This window comes from Typopeltis vanoorti, chromosome 10 (genome assembly GCF_054136105.1).
Source record: "Typopeltis vanoorti isolate ZY-2024b chromosome 10, IOZ_Tvanoo_1.0, whole genome shotgun sequence".
Classification (NCBI taxonomy): domain Eukaryota; kingdom Metazoa; phylum Arthropoda; class Arachnida; order Uropygi; family Thelyphonidae; genus Typopeltis; species Typopeltis vanoorti.
The window spans coordinates 37,201,791-37,218,465 of NC_143558.1; the positions used below are offsets into that span (position 1 = coordinate 37,201,791).

A 16,675-nucleotide genomic window follows, 5' to 3' on the forward strand; every position below is an offset into this window, starting at 1 on the left:
GCTGAACTGGATAAGGGAAATGGGTTTACAGTGATACTGCTGGACCTGGCAAAGGCGTTTGACAGGATACCACATGGAATATTAATCTGTAAGCTACAACATATGGGAATGGATATAGGATTGGTGAGAATAGGTGGTTGGTTGATGGAGAGATATCAAAGAGTAGTTTATTCAGGAGTAGAGTCCAAAATACGGCCTGTGACTAGTGGTGTGCCGCAGGGTTCTGTTCTTGGACCACTGCTGTTTAATCTGTTCATTAACGATATAGGGAAGGATCTAAGTGGAACAATTCATTTGTTCGCTGATGATGCAAAGTTGGGTAGGGCAATAGTGAATGCAGAAGATGTCAAAGTCTTGCAGGATGACTTAGATAGATTGGAGTTCTGGGCTAAGGACAATGGATGTCAATTTAATGTGACAAAATGTAAGGTTATGCATTTTGGGGTGAAAAGATTAGCAGCAGTATACCACATTGGTGGAACTGTACTCCAGGAGATTGATGAGGCCAGGGACTTGGGAGTGTTGGTGGATAGGGAGATGAAGTTTAGGGGGCACATTGCAAAAGTAGCTAAATCAGCTCATCAACTCACTTGGTTGTTGAAAAATAATTTGACGAGCAGAGACAAGCAAGTTATTGTACCTCTGTACCAAGCCTTGATAAAACCTCATCTCGACTGCTGTGCCCAGATTTGGTCATCTAGGTTCCTTCTTGATGGAGAGGAGGTGGAGAGGATCCAGAGGCGAGTGACTAAGATGATAACAGGTCTATGGAATGAACCATATGAGAACAGGTTGAAGATTTGTGGGTTGCAGAAACTAGTTGATAGGCGGAGGAGGAGAGATATGATTGAGACATTCAAATTGCTAAAGGGATTCTATAGGATTAATTCAGAGGATATTTTTGAGATCAGGACTGGTGGTGGGAGAACTAGGGGACACCTATGGAAGCTGGGCAAGAGTGTGGTTAGCAGGGGTGTTAGAGCTGGGTTCTTTACTTTTAAAGTGGTAAATGAGTGGAATAAGCTGCCAGAGTCTGTTGTGGGTGCTATGACAGTGAACGAGTTCAAGACAAGGTATGATAGATACTGTGAGAATGTAATTGCATAGTTGTGTGGACATGATGTTTAGGGCCTCTCTCGATGAGTCTAAGGACTCCTGGAGTCGCCTGAAATAATAATAATAATAATAGTAATAATAATCTAGTTTAATACCGACATCCATGTTTGTGATATAGATGAACATAAAATTCTCATGAGTATGTTTGAATATCCTGTCTGTTTGATTATTATTATTACCCTGCTTTACTTTTACTTTAGTATTAACCTTGATTTGCTTGATTATATGTGTTGTTTAAGTTGTAATGTTCTTAGATAAATGATAAATGTGTTTTTCCATGTATACCTGAGTTTGTCTGAGTAAGAGATTGAATTTTACCACTCACGAAAATATCGAACCTATGTTTAGAGGAAAAAAGGGGAATTTAAGATTGTCAAGGCCATGACTGTATACTGAGAACTCAATCTACTCAATCTATCTACTGAATCAATCTATCTACTTAACTACTTAATCTGTATAAGGTATTACTTGAATTCTGGGAAAGTTTCTTCTGATAAGAATTACTATCCTAGAGTTCTGACTGGCACAGCATTAACAAAACAAATTTCATCAGAGCTCAAAGAGAGATCAACGGCCCCAGAAAGTCAGTTTAGAAGCCAGATCTCAGTAGGCACAAAGAGAACAATAGAGGTAAAATATTTAAGAAAACAACGACGTAACAGAAGCATGAGGATCAAGAGTTTTGGATTTGATTTTTGCCTCACAGGATCTGATTGCAACTGAGGTGTTATCCTTACTCTGCAGTTGATGAGTGTTTGACCATATAGTCTTGACTTGCAGAAAGGAATTTATGTGAATTGTAAGATATGTGACTAATAAAATGGAATATGAGAAGAGATTAGCCATTTAGTCCAAGGAAAATCCTAAGGAATTCTTTCATTATGTAACATAATGAAAGAAGAGAAAAATAATTGTTGATGAGTGATGGAAATGAGGGTCAAGTGACCAATGTAGATGACATAGTGTAATTGTATAATGATCACTTTATTTGATTATTTCATCCTGAAAAGTAGATTTTATTCAGAAATGCATGAGGAGAACATATTTCATATACTAAAGACTCTGTAAATCAAAAAGGTAGTGAGACTGGATGTGCTGTTTTCTATATGTTTTAAGAGAATATGTTAAGAAACTAACAACTCAGTTAACCTTGTTCATTGAAGGTCTGTGTACTGGGAAAGTATCCAAAGAGTGAAAGGAGAGTGCGATAATGCCATTGCATTAGAATGGTGATAGAATGAAGACATCAAACCAGTTTGTATTTCTTTTGTAGTTGTTAGATTTTGGAGAAATTAGTGAAATGCAATCTGTGAAGGTCAGTGCAAATTCATTAAGAGGTGCTTTTGTTTCAGTAATTAATCTGCTTGCCTTTTATAATGTAACTAAAGCAGTTGATCAGGAAAAGTCAGATACTGCCATTTTTTGGATTTGCTAAAGCATTTTATGGCATGGCATGGCATTCTACATGATAAATTGGAATTTTACTTGCAACACATGGAGTTAAATATCATAGTGAAATGGATTGGAAATTTGCTGTCAGATAGATGTCAGAGAGTTGTGTGTTGAGGAGCAGTATCAAAAAAAAAAAAGTTACAGGTGATGTTCTACAGGTCTTGATACTGGAACCTTTAATGTTTAACCTTTGTCAATGATATTATCATTGGATTGCAGGGAAATATTCATTTGGTTGTGGATGATGTGAATCTTGGAAGGATTATTAGTAATAGTGTTGATAGGAGGGTCCTTCAGGAGGATTTAATAAGCTGTACATATTAGCAACTGAACATAAGGTCTTGAAATTTGGGGTCCATTAATGGAAGGCTGCCTCCTTGTATTGATGGAACTATACTAAATGAAGTAGAGGATGTGAGGGATTTGGGGGTCATAATCAGTAGAAGTTTGAAATTTTAGGGACATATTGTGAATGTGGTGAAAATAACCTTGAGGATTTCTGCAGTACTAAGAAGGATGTTGACCAGAAGAGATAAGAGTGGTTATTCCATTGTACAAAACCCTGATTAGACCACATGTTGATTAGTCTACTCAAATCTGGTCACGTGGATTTTTCAGAAAATGAAGTACTCTTGTAAAGGCTACAGAGACAGATAACAAAATGATATCAGATCAGTACAACGTGTTAGCCATGAGAATAGACTGAGAGCATATCCACAAACTGCAGAGCTGTCATATAGAAGATGAAGTGGTGACATGATTGAGATATTTAAACTATTATTATTATCACCATCAGACCTCTATGGAGTCTGACTCATCATAGAAGGTCCATCTGTCACACACACAGCTCACGATACCATGCCTTAAATGCACTCTCACATTCCCTGCAGTCACCACACACACTCGAGAAATGCATTCATTATTTACCATTCTCCAATTCTGTGAAAAATCTCTTTCATATTAATCTAATAAAAATCTTTATCAAATTATATGTCTCTATCATATACTATATACCCACCTCCCTTCTATCCACTAAATTTTGCATATTGCATTTTCTCAACCTTTCATCATACTCATCATTCCGGAAACAGAAACCACCTTAGTCAATCATCTCTGGACCTTTTCCAATATCTCTTCATCCTTTTGAAAACCAGGTAATCAAATCTGTGCACAGTAGTCCATATGTGGCCTAATCAAGGCCTTATACAATGGAACTAGAATCTCTTTACCTCTACAAGTCAGTGTCCTCAGCATCATTGCCAAAATATCTTGTGCTGTCTTCATGATTTTAACAGTGAGTCCTCTGAATTTTAGGTCTTCATCCATCATCACCCCTAGATCTCTTTATTTCCTTCACCCTACCAATTATACAGGGTGTTTCAGAAGATTCATTACAAACTTCTAGGGTGTGTAGGTGTCAGGGTAGATTAGGTTTTGATTAGAACCCACATCCCCAAATGCAGCATTTTGATGATATAGGTCAAAAACGTTTCCAGGTCTGTGCTGACACAAGTTCAGCCACTGGTATGGATCAGGCCAATTAACATCAGGGGGCAGATTTGTGATGACTAGCGAAGAATGTTTATGTAATTTTATTATGAGCTCAACCACAACAAACAGGTGATCAGCAAACAGATTGACTTGTTTTGGTAGAGTCCCTCATGATCAACAGTTTGGATCACCCATCAGTCTGAGGTCATACAGAAACCATAAAAATCCTCTCCCTAGTGATGATAATACAGTGTCGCATTGATGCACATCACATTAATGCACAGTGGCAAATTATATGAATACTGACTGCTGACTATGCCAACATGATGTTAATGTATGACAAAGATTAGTGTAATGGGAGGGTTCTTGACAGATGTAAGCACAGTGTTTTCCATGTCATCCAACTCCATCATACATCCTGTTTGCCAGTACGAATCAGTGGTTGTGGGAAACGTTCCTACAATGCCAACAGGCATGACTGTGGAGCTCCAAGGATTTACCGTACCCCAGACTTCGACAAGGGGTTGTTCGTTGGATTCAGGAAAACCCTTCTGTTTAATACCCCTTGTCATTGCATGTCGTGGGTGTCCTTACTCCAGCACCTAGCGGATTCTGCATGCCGATCAACTCCAGCCCTTCTGGTATCAGAGTGTTCATGCACTGGGCCCAATCAATTTTGCACTGTGAGTTTGGTTCTGTACATGGTTCAGTCAATATTGTATATAAGAGACTTGATTTCCAGAACTGATGCTCTTCACCAATGAAGCTGTATTCACTAAGGAAGGCATGTGGAGCTGCCAAAGTCCCAAAGGTCCAGTGATAACTCTCATGTTACTCACCACCATGGATTCCAGAACAAGTTCTCCATCGACATGTGGGCAGGCATCATTCATAATAAGTTGATCGGACCATATCTTCTTCCATCCCCACCTGCAAGAGACACTGTCACAGTTGTTGGAAACTGTGCCATTGCACATTAGGCAACACATATGGTTTCAACATGATGGTGCACCACCACATTTTTCATGTGACATCTGACACTACCTCCACCAAATATTTAGTGAGTGATGGAATGGCAGAGGTGACCCAGTAGCATGACTTGCATATTCACTGGACTTTGTTGAACTTTTTGTCTGGGACCACACAAGAGTCTCATGTACAAAACCCCTGTGGAGTCGGTAGAAGATTTGTTGCCAAGGATATTGACTGCAGCATTTGAGATTCAAACCATGGCAGGCATTTTTGAAAGAGTGTTGTGCCAGAACTTGCTACACAGGTGTAATGCATGCTGTGAAGTTGGTGGTTGCAACGTCGAGTGCCTTTTGTAAATGTTTATGAAATTAAAATGTAATTTATGCTGTGATTATGATATTTACGTTCTTTGTGATGTGCACACAAAACTCAACCTGTACCATTGCAATGCTGCTTTTGGGGATATGTATTGCTAATCAAAACCTGATATAACCCTGATCCCCCCCCCCCCATACCTTACAAGTTTGTAATGGGTATTTTGAAACACTCTGTATTATCTGCATCTTATCTTTGTTTCTTGAATTTGAAAACCTTACACTTTGCAACATTGAATTATCAATCTCACTCTCATGCCTATTGACCCAGTCTGTCCTTTTGTTAAGCAACATTGTGCTTCCAGTTGTTATCTCATCCTATTTAATTATGCTATATCACCATAATTAAAACTATCCATGATAATTACTCTTTTCCTGTTTGCTTAGTTAATTTGCTACTTTCATTGTCATTGCCTTCCACATTACCAAGTCTATAACAACATCCCACTAAATATTTCATTCTGTCCACTTCAGTATCACACCATACTGCCTCAAAACCACTGCCACTGTTTTCCTTTTGCACCCTACCTTGCATGGGCACAATTCATTTTCTATCATCAGCAACACTCCATCTGCTTTTTTTGGCTTTTCTATCTTCGCGAAAAACATCAAACCTTTACATCTCCATTCCTGCCAAGGTGTGATCCTCATCTAACTGTAACTCACTTAGTGCAACAATTTCATTCTGATACTTCTGGCATTTGTATACAAACACAACAGTTCATTTTTGGGTCTGTATTAAGTTCCACTGATACTGCTTCTCAGATGTGACTCATCCAAGTCACCCCCCCTCCTTTCTCTCATTACCTATCTCAGAATCCTCTGTAGACCCACACATTCAATTCCTCTGAGCATTAACCTTCTTACATTGCGTTTCTCTCATTCTGCTCACCCATGCTACTTACTTCTCCATTTGTAAGTGCTCCTATAATTCCTTCTTCCACATCACTTCTTATTTGTGCAGTTTCATTCCTTGCAGTCTGCCTTCCATCAACAACCTCTTGAGATGACCCCCATCTAAACCATTCCATCACTCTATTCCATTTGTCCTCAAATTCATCCCATGCATTCCCAAACTTCACTCCTTTCTCCTCACACATTTCTCTAATATGTCATTCATGAACTCTGCTTCAACTCATTACTGTCACACCAGGGGGAACTGTGTTCTCCTGGTATGACAGTAATGTAAAATGAATATAAAATCCTGAAACTGTAAAGACAAGACATGAAACACTTTTAGGCTACTTGAGGATGGTGGTAATTATACTAGGCAGTGAAATTCACCTATAATTTAAAAATCTGTATAAAGATCCATATCAGAGCGGGATCCAAACAGCCTGTTTTGGAGGGTAGAAATGCTATCTATTAGGACAATCACTTTGATTTTTTTTTTTTTTTTTTCATCCTTCAAGAGAGAAAAACTGACCAATGAATAAACACAAATAATTGATATAGCATTCTGTGTTGATTAAACACTTTATCATGACATTAAGTATGTTTCTATCAATCGGCCAAGTTACATGGGCCATTGAATAATAGGCCTAATGGCCTATTATTCAATATAATTGTAAATAGGCCATTGAACCACTAATTTAAGGGAAGCAAAATAATACTAATATAGAGTGATACGTACATATACCGTCAGGGAGTATATGTTCACATATTTGTATATGTGAACATATACATTTTGTATATGTTCACATATACAAAATGTATGTATTATTGGTCAAGGGATGATGGCTGTCAATCATTTCTCGGTGGTGGTTTCATTATAACCATCAGTCACCAATTTTTTTTTTTTTTTTAATTGGTAACTAATAGTAGTTGGGCAGATGAGGGTAATGTTATCTGTGAGAATTAGCATGGATCTGTTAGGGGTGCTCTTGCTTTAGTAATATGATTGCCTTTTATAATAGTGACAAGAGCGGTTGATGAGGGAAAGTCATATACTGCCATTTTTTGGGGATTTTGCAAAGGTATTTGACGGGGTGCCACATGATAAGCTGATATTTAAGTTGCAGCACATGGGTTTAAATGTCAGGTTAGTCAAATGGATTCAGGATTGGCTGACTGATAGGTATCCAAGAGTTGTGTATGGTGGGGCAATATCAAGGAAGCAGAAAGTTACAAGTGGGGTTCCACAGGGCTCAATGCTGGGACCTATATTGTTCAACCTTTATATCAATGATATTGTCACTGGATTGCAAGGGGACATTCAATTGTTTGCGGATGATATGAAGCTGGGAAGGGTTATCAGTAATAGTGCAGATGTGACAGCCCTGCAAGAGGATTTGAATAAACTAGACAGATGGACAAATGAATGGAGGTGTCGGTTTAATGCAGCAAAATGTCAAGTCTTGAGGTTTGGGATCCATTGATGGGAGGATGCATACTCGATTGGAGGAGGTAGGGGAGACAAGAGATCTGGGGATGATGATTGATAGAAAACTGAAATTCAGGGAGCATATTGCAAAGGTGGTGAGGGTAACTCAAAGGATTGCTGCAATACTGAGAAGGATGCTGACCTGCAGAGATAAAAGAGTTATCATTCTATTGCATAAGACCCTGATCAGACCACACTTAGACTATTGTTCTCAGATTTGGTCACCAGGATTTGAAGGGGATAAATTGACTGTGGAAAGGGTACAGAGGCAGATAACAAAGATGGTTTCAGGACTGTACAATATGAGTTATGAGGATCGACTGAGGGAATGTGGACTTCAGAGTTTGGTGGATAGAAGGAGAGGTGATATGATCGAGACTTTCAAACTGTTGAGAGGCAGTTACAGGGTAGACATTGGAGAGTTTTTTCACTTGGTGGAACGGCGGGAAGGAGCGATGACAAGGGGCCATCCCTGGAAGTTACGAATGGAGGCTGTGCGCAAGAATGTGAGGAGTGGTGTCTTTGCGTGGAGGGCGGTTGAACCTTGGAATGAATTGCCTCAGAGAGTGGTTGGAGTGGGAAAGGTCAGTGGGTTTAAGGAGTGGTATGATAGACTTTGCGTTTCCTTAAAACGACCTCCCACAATGAGTCTCTTGACTCCATGGAGGCCTGGATAATAATAATAATAATGATGATGATGATGGTTATAGCTACCAACTAGAAAATTATGCAGCTATCATCATTTGGCCAGATCACAATCTGATGTAGAAAGAATCTCCTTACCTTCCATTAAAGGAATGTGGAAACAAATAGCACAGATTCTTTGTGAGTAGAATCTATACACTATCTTCAAACCAGCTCAGAAGCTGTCTTCTTTTCTGTTATCTACTAAGGGCAAATTACTACTTCTCTCTCTCTCTCTCTCTCTCTCTCTCTCTCTCTCTCTCTCTCCCTCCCTCCCTCCCTCCCTCCTTGCTGGGTGTCTATCAAGTGCTCTGTTCATGTTTACTGTTATTTTGACAGACTGTCCATATTGCTAAGATTAGAATGCAAGAACATTATATTTTTTTGAATTGGAGAAGGTAGTGGCTTTGCTTCCCATTCCATTGACACTAGATACAGAGTTCTTCAGAACCAACCTTTTCATCCCAGTAGATTTAAATTTTCCTGTCTGATCCTTGAGACTTTATGACATTGTCCAAATCTTAACTACTCATTGCATACTCGTCTCAAAGTTCTGGGAAGTAATTGCTATAAACTGTTCATAATTTTTTATTTTATTTTATTTTTTGTAATATTGAATAAGGAACTCTTAATAGTGCATTTTCCTGATAACTCAGCTGTGATTTAGACGAGAACTAGTAAGAACAGTACATGATCGACATCTTCAGATTCAGTTGCTGGATCTTCTATTTTATCCCTGTTGACGTCCATATAACATTGGAGAAATATATTGGTGTTTTTAGTTACGGTAATTCTATTTTTCTATACATGTCTTAGAACTCATAAATATATAATATTACTGATTTATTTTTGTTATTAATTATGATTCATCAAAAAGAAATGTATATTATTATAGGTTGTAGCTGGATTCAAATACAATTTAACAGTGGAAGTGGGCCCAACAACATGTAAGAAAAATGATGCCACTGTTACAGAAGTCAGAAGCTGCCCAGTTATGTTAAATGAAGTAAGTGTATTTTATTGCTTTTTATTATTGCAGGAGTGTACTTTTAAATAAATATTTTTGGAAGTTTGCATATATTTGGTCATTTACATATCTGCATATACACAAGAAAACTTACTACTGCTACTATTATTATTATTATTTCTTATTTTCACTTGTCTGATTTCAAACATTGAGTAGTATTTAATAGAGAATAAGTACAATTTCAATATAAAATTACAAAAAGAATAAGTTGAATTTCAGGTTTGAGTGCAGTTCTCCCTTCCAGATTTATTATGACCATCACTGGCTCTCCTTATAGTCATACGTTTTGATGTTTGCTTTAGAGCCTACAGACTCCATCACATCTTATCTTTAAATCATTCACACCCTTTTTTTTTTTTTTTTTTTGCATGCTCACCCTCTAAAGCAATGCATTTCACATATACATGTGTTATTTTATTATCACGTCATATGAGTTGTTCCAGATATTTTAAAAAATCTGTCATCTGCATCATTTATTGTTATATCTCTGTAAAGTGATTTGTTTTTATACTGAGTGTTTAGCAAATAAATATGTGAGGTCAATCTGATTGGTGCAATGACTTAATTCTGTTATTTTAGATAGAAAATTATTGGCTCAAGATCAAATAAATAATATATATATTTTAAATAAAATTAAATAACTACAAATATAATTGGATCCATCATCATCAAATTCCTGACATGTACCCTCAAGGGGTGTACAGTATATGATAGTACTACATGAAAAATTTATCATTACTAACTTCTTATCTACAATTTTCCTCCAAATCAGTCTGTTACTTATCAAGACTCCAACATTATCAGATCTTATATTTCTATTGTCTAAGGCACTTTGTACCGTATCAATCCACCTATATCTTGGTCTTCCTCTGGGTCGTTTTCCTGCCAACCTGGCAGAGAACATTTGTTTTACTAATCTTTCCTCCCCCATTCTGTTTAAGTGACCATACCACCTGAGATTAGCTCTGCTTACGCATTCCTGGATGCTGACAATATCCAGTTCTTTCTTAATATACTCATTTTTAATATGATATTGCCATTGATGCGATTTGTTCATGCCTCCAATCTTTCTTAGGACTCTCATATATGCAGTCTCTAGTCTTTGGTCAAGTATTTTACTTCTGACCCAGCTCTCAGATCCATAAGTTAAAACTGGTTTGAACACTGTCTTGTATATAGGTAATTTAGTGTTCCGACTAATTTCTCTCTTATTCCGTATGAATTTATTCAGTTGACTTCCTGCCATACCAGCTTTGTTGATTCTGTTGTCTATTTCCATATTTAATTTACCATCTTCACTAAAAATCGTGCCTAAGTAGCTGAAATGTTTTACTTGTTCCACAGGTTCTCCGTTCAGAACGCAGTTGGCATTTTCATCGATTCTACCTATTTTCATTGTCTTTGTCTTTTTATTGCTGACCTTCATACCATATCTATTACAACAGTTATTCAATTTAGTCAGCGAATCTTGAAAACTTGTAGCAGATTTATTTAGAAGTATAACATCGTCCGCATAAAGCAAAGAGCTGACATTAACATCTCCGATTCTGATATCATGTTTAATACCACTTTCCTTCATAATATGATCCATATACTACTACTGTTATTACAGGCGACTCCAGGGAGTCCTTAGACTCATCGAGGGAGGCCCTAAACATCATGTCCACACAGCTGCACGACATTCTCACAGTATCTATCATACCTGCCTTGAACTCACTCACCGTCATAGCACCCACAACAGACTCTGGCAGCTTATTCCACTCATTTACCACTCTAAATGTAAAGAACCCAGCTCTAACACCCCTGCTGACCACACTCTTGCCCAGCTTCCATAGGTGTCCCCTAGTTCTCCCACCACATCCTGATCTCAAATATATCCTCTGAATTAATCCTATAGAAATCCTTTAGCAATTTGAGTGTCTCAATCATATCTCCCCTTTTCTGCCTATCAACTAATTTCTGTAACCCACAAATCTTCAACCTGTTCTGATATGATTCATTCCATAGACACGGTATCATCTTAGTCACTCACCTCTGTATCCTCTCCACCTCCTCCCCATAAAGAAGGAACCTAGATGACCAAATCTGGGCACAATAGTCGAGATGAGGTCTTATCAAGGCTCGGTACAGAGATACAATAACTTGCTTGTCTCTGCTCGTCAAGGTATTTTTCAACAACCAAATGAGTTGATGAGCTGATTTAGCTGTTTTTGCAATGTGCCCCCTGAACTTCATCTCCCTATCCACCAACACTCCCAAGTCCCTGGCCTCATCAATCTCCTGGAGTACAGTTCCACCAATGTGGTATACTGCTGCTAATCTTTTCACCCCAAAATGCCTAACCTTACGCTTTGTCACATTAAATTGACATCCATTCTCCTTAGCCCAGAACTTCAATCTATCCAAGTCGTCCTGCAAGATATTGACATCTTCTGCATTCACTATTGCCCTACCCAACTTTGCATCATCAGCGAACAAATGAACTGTTCCTCTTAGATCCTTCCCTATATCGTTAATGAACAAAATAAACAGCAGTGGTTCAAGAAGAACCCTGTGACACACCACTAGTCACAGGCCGTCTTTTGGACTCTACTCCTGAATAAACTACTCTTTGGTATCTCTCCATTAAAACCACCCACCTATCCATCTCACCAACCCTATATCCATTCCCATATGTTGTAGTTTACGGATTAGAATTCCATGTGGTATCCTATCAAATACCTTAGCCAGGTCCAGCAGTATCACTGTAAACCAATTATCCTTATCCTGTTTAGCCATCACTGTGTTATAAAACTTGAGCAAGTTACTGAGGCATGATCTACCCTTCACAAAGCCATGCTGTCCCCTGTACAGTATCTCATTTTCATCAATCCATTCCTGTATTTTTCCCTTAACTACTTTCTCCAAGACCTTGACAACGACTCCTGATATGCTGATCGGTCGGTAATTTGCAACCGTAGTCTTGGATCCTCCTTTATGCAGTGGAACTATTTTCCCCTCTTTCCACACCTTTGGGACTAAACCAGACCCGAGACTCAGATTAAACAATATGATCAAGGGCACTGATAATTCTTTAGCCGCTTAACGTAAAACCTGTGCCGGTATATTATCCAATCCCAAAGTTGTATTCACATTAAGTTTCTGTAATAGACTAATCACCTCCACTTCATTCATCACAATTCCCATATAAACTAATGGTTCCTTCATTTTTTCAATGTCACCACCTGTATGATATACTTTTGCAAAGTGTCGCTCAATAACTCCACTATGTCGACTGATTCAGTGACCTCCTTACCATCGTCATTCCTTAAAATCATTTTGCCGTGTACAGTTTTTTCTTGCTTGCAGCATATTGAAAAAAATGTTTGGGATTCTCTTTAGCTTGCATAGCTAGTTTCCTTTCATAATCCGCTTTTGCTTTTTTTTCCACACTCATTACTCTTCTGGCCTGCACTTTATACCATTCGTGTGCCTGCAGGTCACCTCTTTCTTTAAATTCCCTCCACAGTTGTTTCTTTTTTTGCAGCTCAAGCTTAATGGTATTATTCGTCCATTTAACCTACTTGTTTTACTATTCGGATCCTAGGTTTACAGTCAGCTATAACCACCTGTAAATGCTCCTTGACCCACTTCACATGCTCTATTGACATCCAGCCCTTGCAGTTTTACATTCCATGGCACGGATCCAAGCAATCTCCTAAGCTTGTCATACTTGCCAGCACGGTAATTCCACATATACCCTGTCTTAATCGAAAATTCCACACCTTTAGCCACCTCTCAGGTCAAGACCTTATGAACACTCTCACCAATAGGTGGCAACATGGTCATATTCATTACAGTCAAATTCTCAGATGCTATTACCAGGTCAAGCACTCTCACACCCCCCTAGTATTTTCAATTACATGCTGTCTCAGATAGTTATCCCTTAATAATTGAATAAACTCCATTTCCTTCTTCACATGTGTTCTCTCCTCCTTCCAGTCAATGTTACCATAGTTGAAATCCCCCATAATAATTACCCTCCTTCCACTCATTTCATCAATTTGTTTATGCATAATATCTCCACCATCTATTCCATCACCTGGTCTATAGCAGCACCCAACTGTATGTTTTGTTCTGCCAGTCTCAATATCACACTAAATAGCATCAAATGAGCTCTTTTCACTATGCTGCGATACAACTACAATGCTCCTTGACTGCAGTTCATCAGCAATGAGGGGATAATGTACATCCTTGTCTCACACCAGATTTAACATTAAACCAGCTTCCTGTACTTCCTTCAATTCTAACTGCTGACTTACAACTCGAATAAAGACTAAGTATTGCTTGATATAATGCCCCATTGACACCATATAACTGTTGTGTATTGAATAGCTTTCCTCTTGGCACCTTGTCGTATGTCTTTTACAGATCGACAAAACTTAAATACAGATCTTTGTTATATTCCCATGCTTTCTCAACTATTTTTCGTAAAGTGAAGATCTGATCCTGACAGCCTCTATTTGGCCTGAATCCAGCTTGTTCTTCACCAAGCTTTTCATCCACAATTCTTCTCAACCGTTTCTCAAGTATACTGGCATAAATCTTGCCCGGAACACTCAGTAGGGAAATGACACTGTAATTCTCACATTCAGTTTTATTTCCCTTTTTATATATGGGCACTATTAGAGCTCTACTCCAATCATTGGGTATTCGTCCCTCTGTTGGCTTTCTGAACTATGCAGTGCTGCCACTGTAAGACTTTTATACCACCATACTTCAGTATTTCTGGTCAAATATCATCTACTCCTGTTACCTTTCCACATTTCAAGCCTTTGATGGCTTTTTCTACATCAAGTATGGATATGTTTTCCTGACTGTATGCCTGTTGAGTGTTTTTTACCACTGTGCTATCACTGCTTGTTTCATTTAGCAATTTTTCGAAGTAATTACTCCATACTTCAATGATATGTTTTTCTTCAGTTTTCATGTCACCTTTATCATATCTTACTCCTTTTACAGCACTCTTTTCTCCATTTCTAAGCTTCTTTAACAATCTCCAGAATATCTTACCACCTTCTTGATATTTTTTTCTATGTTCTTGCCAAAGTCCTCCCATGACTTTTGTTTAACTAGTGTTTAGCTTTCTTACATTTGTCTCTGTATTCTCTAAGAGCAGATGCTGACTTATTTCTCAGGAACTTTTGATATGCTTTCTTCTTTTCCTTCACTGCCTCTTTAACTTCCTATGTCCACCATGGAGTTCTGATTTTTCTATCCTTGCAGACAACCTCACCACATGCCTCTCTGGCTGAAACAATCATGGTTTTCTTCAAGGTTTGCCACTGAATCTCCAAGGTTTGGTTCTTGTTCTAAAACTCTTTCATTTTTTCTTCAATAATCTTTGTGTATTTTAGACTACAGTTCACATCTGAGAGCTGCTCTACTTTTATTCGGTTTAAAACTTTCTTACATGTCATTCTTTTCAATATGAAATTCAATTTTATCCTGCTGAAGACTAAATAGTGATTGCTTCCAATCTCAAATCCTCTGTACACTCTGGTGTCCTGACCCAGGGAGAAAACATCACTATCAACAATAACATAGTCAATGAGACTTTTCTTATTCCTTGCCTCTTCTCTCCATGTGAATTTGTGCACATTTTTATGTTGGAACATGGTGTTAGTAATAGACAGTCCATGTCCTGAGCAGAAATCCAACAGGTATTTGCCATTATTATTAGCTTTGCTCTTTTCTCCAAATTTTCCCAAAATATTTTTGTATGTCTGATAGTTACTTCCTACTCTGCTATTTAGATCCCCAACAAGGACCAACTTTTTTTTCATTGTGTCAGTAGCTTTCTCTAGAGCCTCAAAAAATTCCTCCACTTCTACCTTAGTAGAACCTTCTGTGGGACTAGGCACAAATAAGTCTCATTGTCCAGTTCCCCATTCTGATATTTTCCCACATCACTCTACTTGAGACTGCCTGCCATTCAAGAAGATTAGCTCGTATTTAGTGTTGAATACTATGGCTACCCTTTCTTTTCCTTGATTGCCATTGCCTGAATATAACCTTTTGTATTTATTTGCTTAGAAAGATCTCACCAGTTTTTGTCTTTTTTGTTTCAGTCACCCCTATTATGTCGATCTGGTACTTATCTAATTCCTCGGCTAGCTCCATTTCTTTGCCATTCAGGCTTCTTATGTTGATAGTACCGATCTTTTACTCTGGTGATGTTGAGTTGGGGTGTGCTTTCAGATTTGTTCGCCCTGGTTCACTGGTGAAAACAACGGGGGGCCTTGTTTAACCTGGCGAAGCCCCCAGCCGGCATGAAATTTTGTCATCTTGTACCATCATTTTGTATATTGGTTTAAGCCAATAAGAATACAATTTGTTTGGCTAAATCCCAAATTGCCAGTCCATCCTCGTTCATTCAGTATCCAGGTTGATACCCAACAGGGTGCACCACGAGAAGGTGAGGATTGGACATTAGGTCATAAACCGTGGTCAGTTCTCCGCATTCCTTTAAAAGCTATGTGGAGGTCTCCTCTCAGTTATACAGCTTTGACCCTTAATTGGATCCGAGTCTTCTAAAATAAGTCTAAACTTTGAAGATTTTTTTTATCCTAAAAAAATAAAATCATTCTTTCTCTGACTCATTCTATTACTGAGTTGTTCAACTCTACCAGGCTGAACATTTTGTTTTCACAATAAATTTCTACAAACAATAAATGTTCGTTCTGTCAGTTCCTTTGTTAGGCCTTTTCTGATAACAAACTACTTCTTCACTTCCATGGGATCTTTTTTAGTTTCTTTATTTAGCATACACTTGCTCTAATCATCCTCTCTCTGCCTCACTGGAGTTACAAATATTCTTACCTCACACAGTTCAATATAATGCATAAATCACCAATTCTTTGCTATAGAAAAAACTTTCTTTTACTATTTCATAAATAACAAATCTAAGTAGAGCTCTTGATGTTAAGCCACTTTACAGTTTAGATTTCATTAATTCCATTTTTTTTTCCCCAGTAGAATAATAAATTATTCTACTGGGGAAAATTATTCTCTCTATACTTGTTTACATCCATTACTTAGGTACCAAACACTTTCTCTCTCTCTGTCAATCACCCATCGGTCTCCTCGGTGAGCATGTTCATTACATGGAAATGGCAAGCGAGAAGTTATATAGTA

The 16,675-nt window shown here is 38.1% G+C and overlaps 1 protein-coding gene across 1 annotated transcript in view; it reads left to right on the forward strand.

The window, feature by feature from the left end:
- The window catches only part of LOC150102347 (U7-hexatoxin-Hi1a-like), a 59,654-nt gene that overhangs the window by 13,720 nt on the left and 29,259 nt on the right, over nt 1-16,675 (forward strand). The window contains exon 2 of the mRNA XM_090399162.1: nt 9,368-9,478. Coding sequence (XP_090255288.1) covers nt 9,368-9,478 — 111 coding nt within the window. The remainder of the gene's footprint in view (nt 1-9,367; nt 9,479-16,675) is intronic.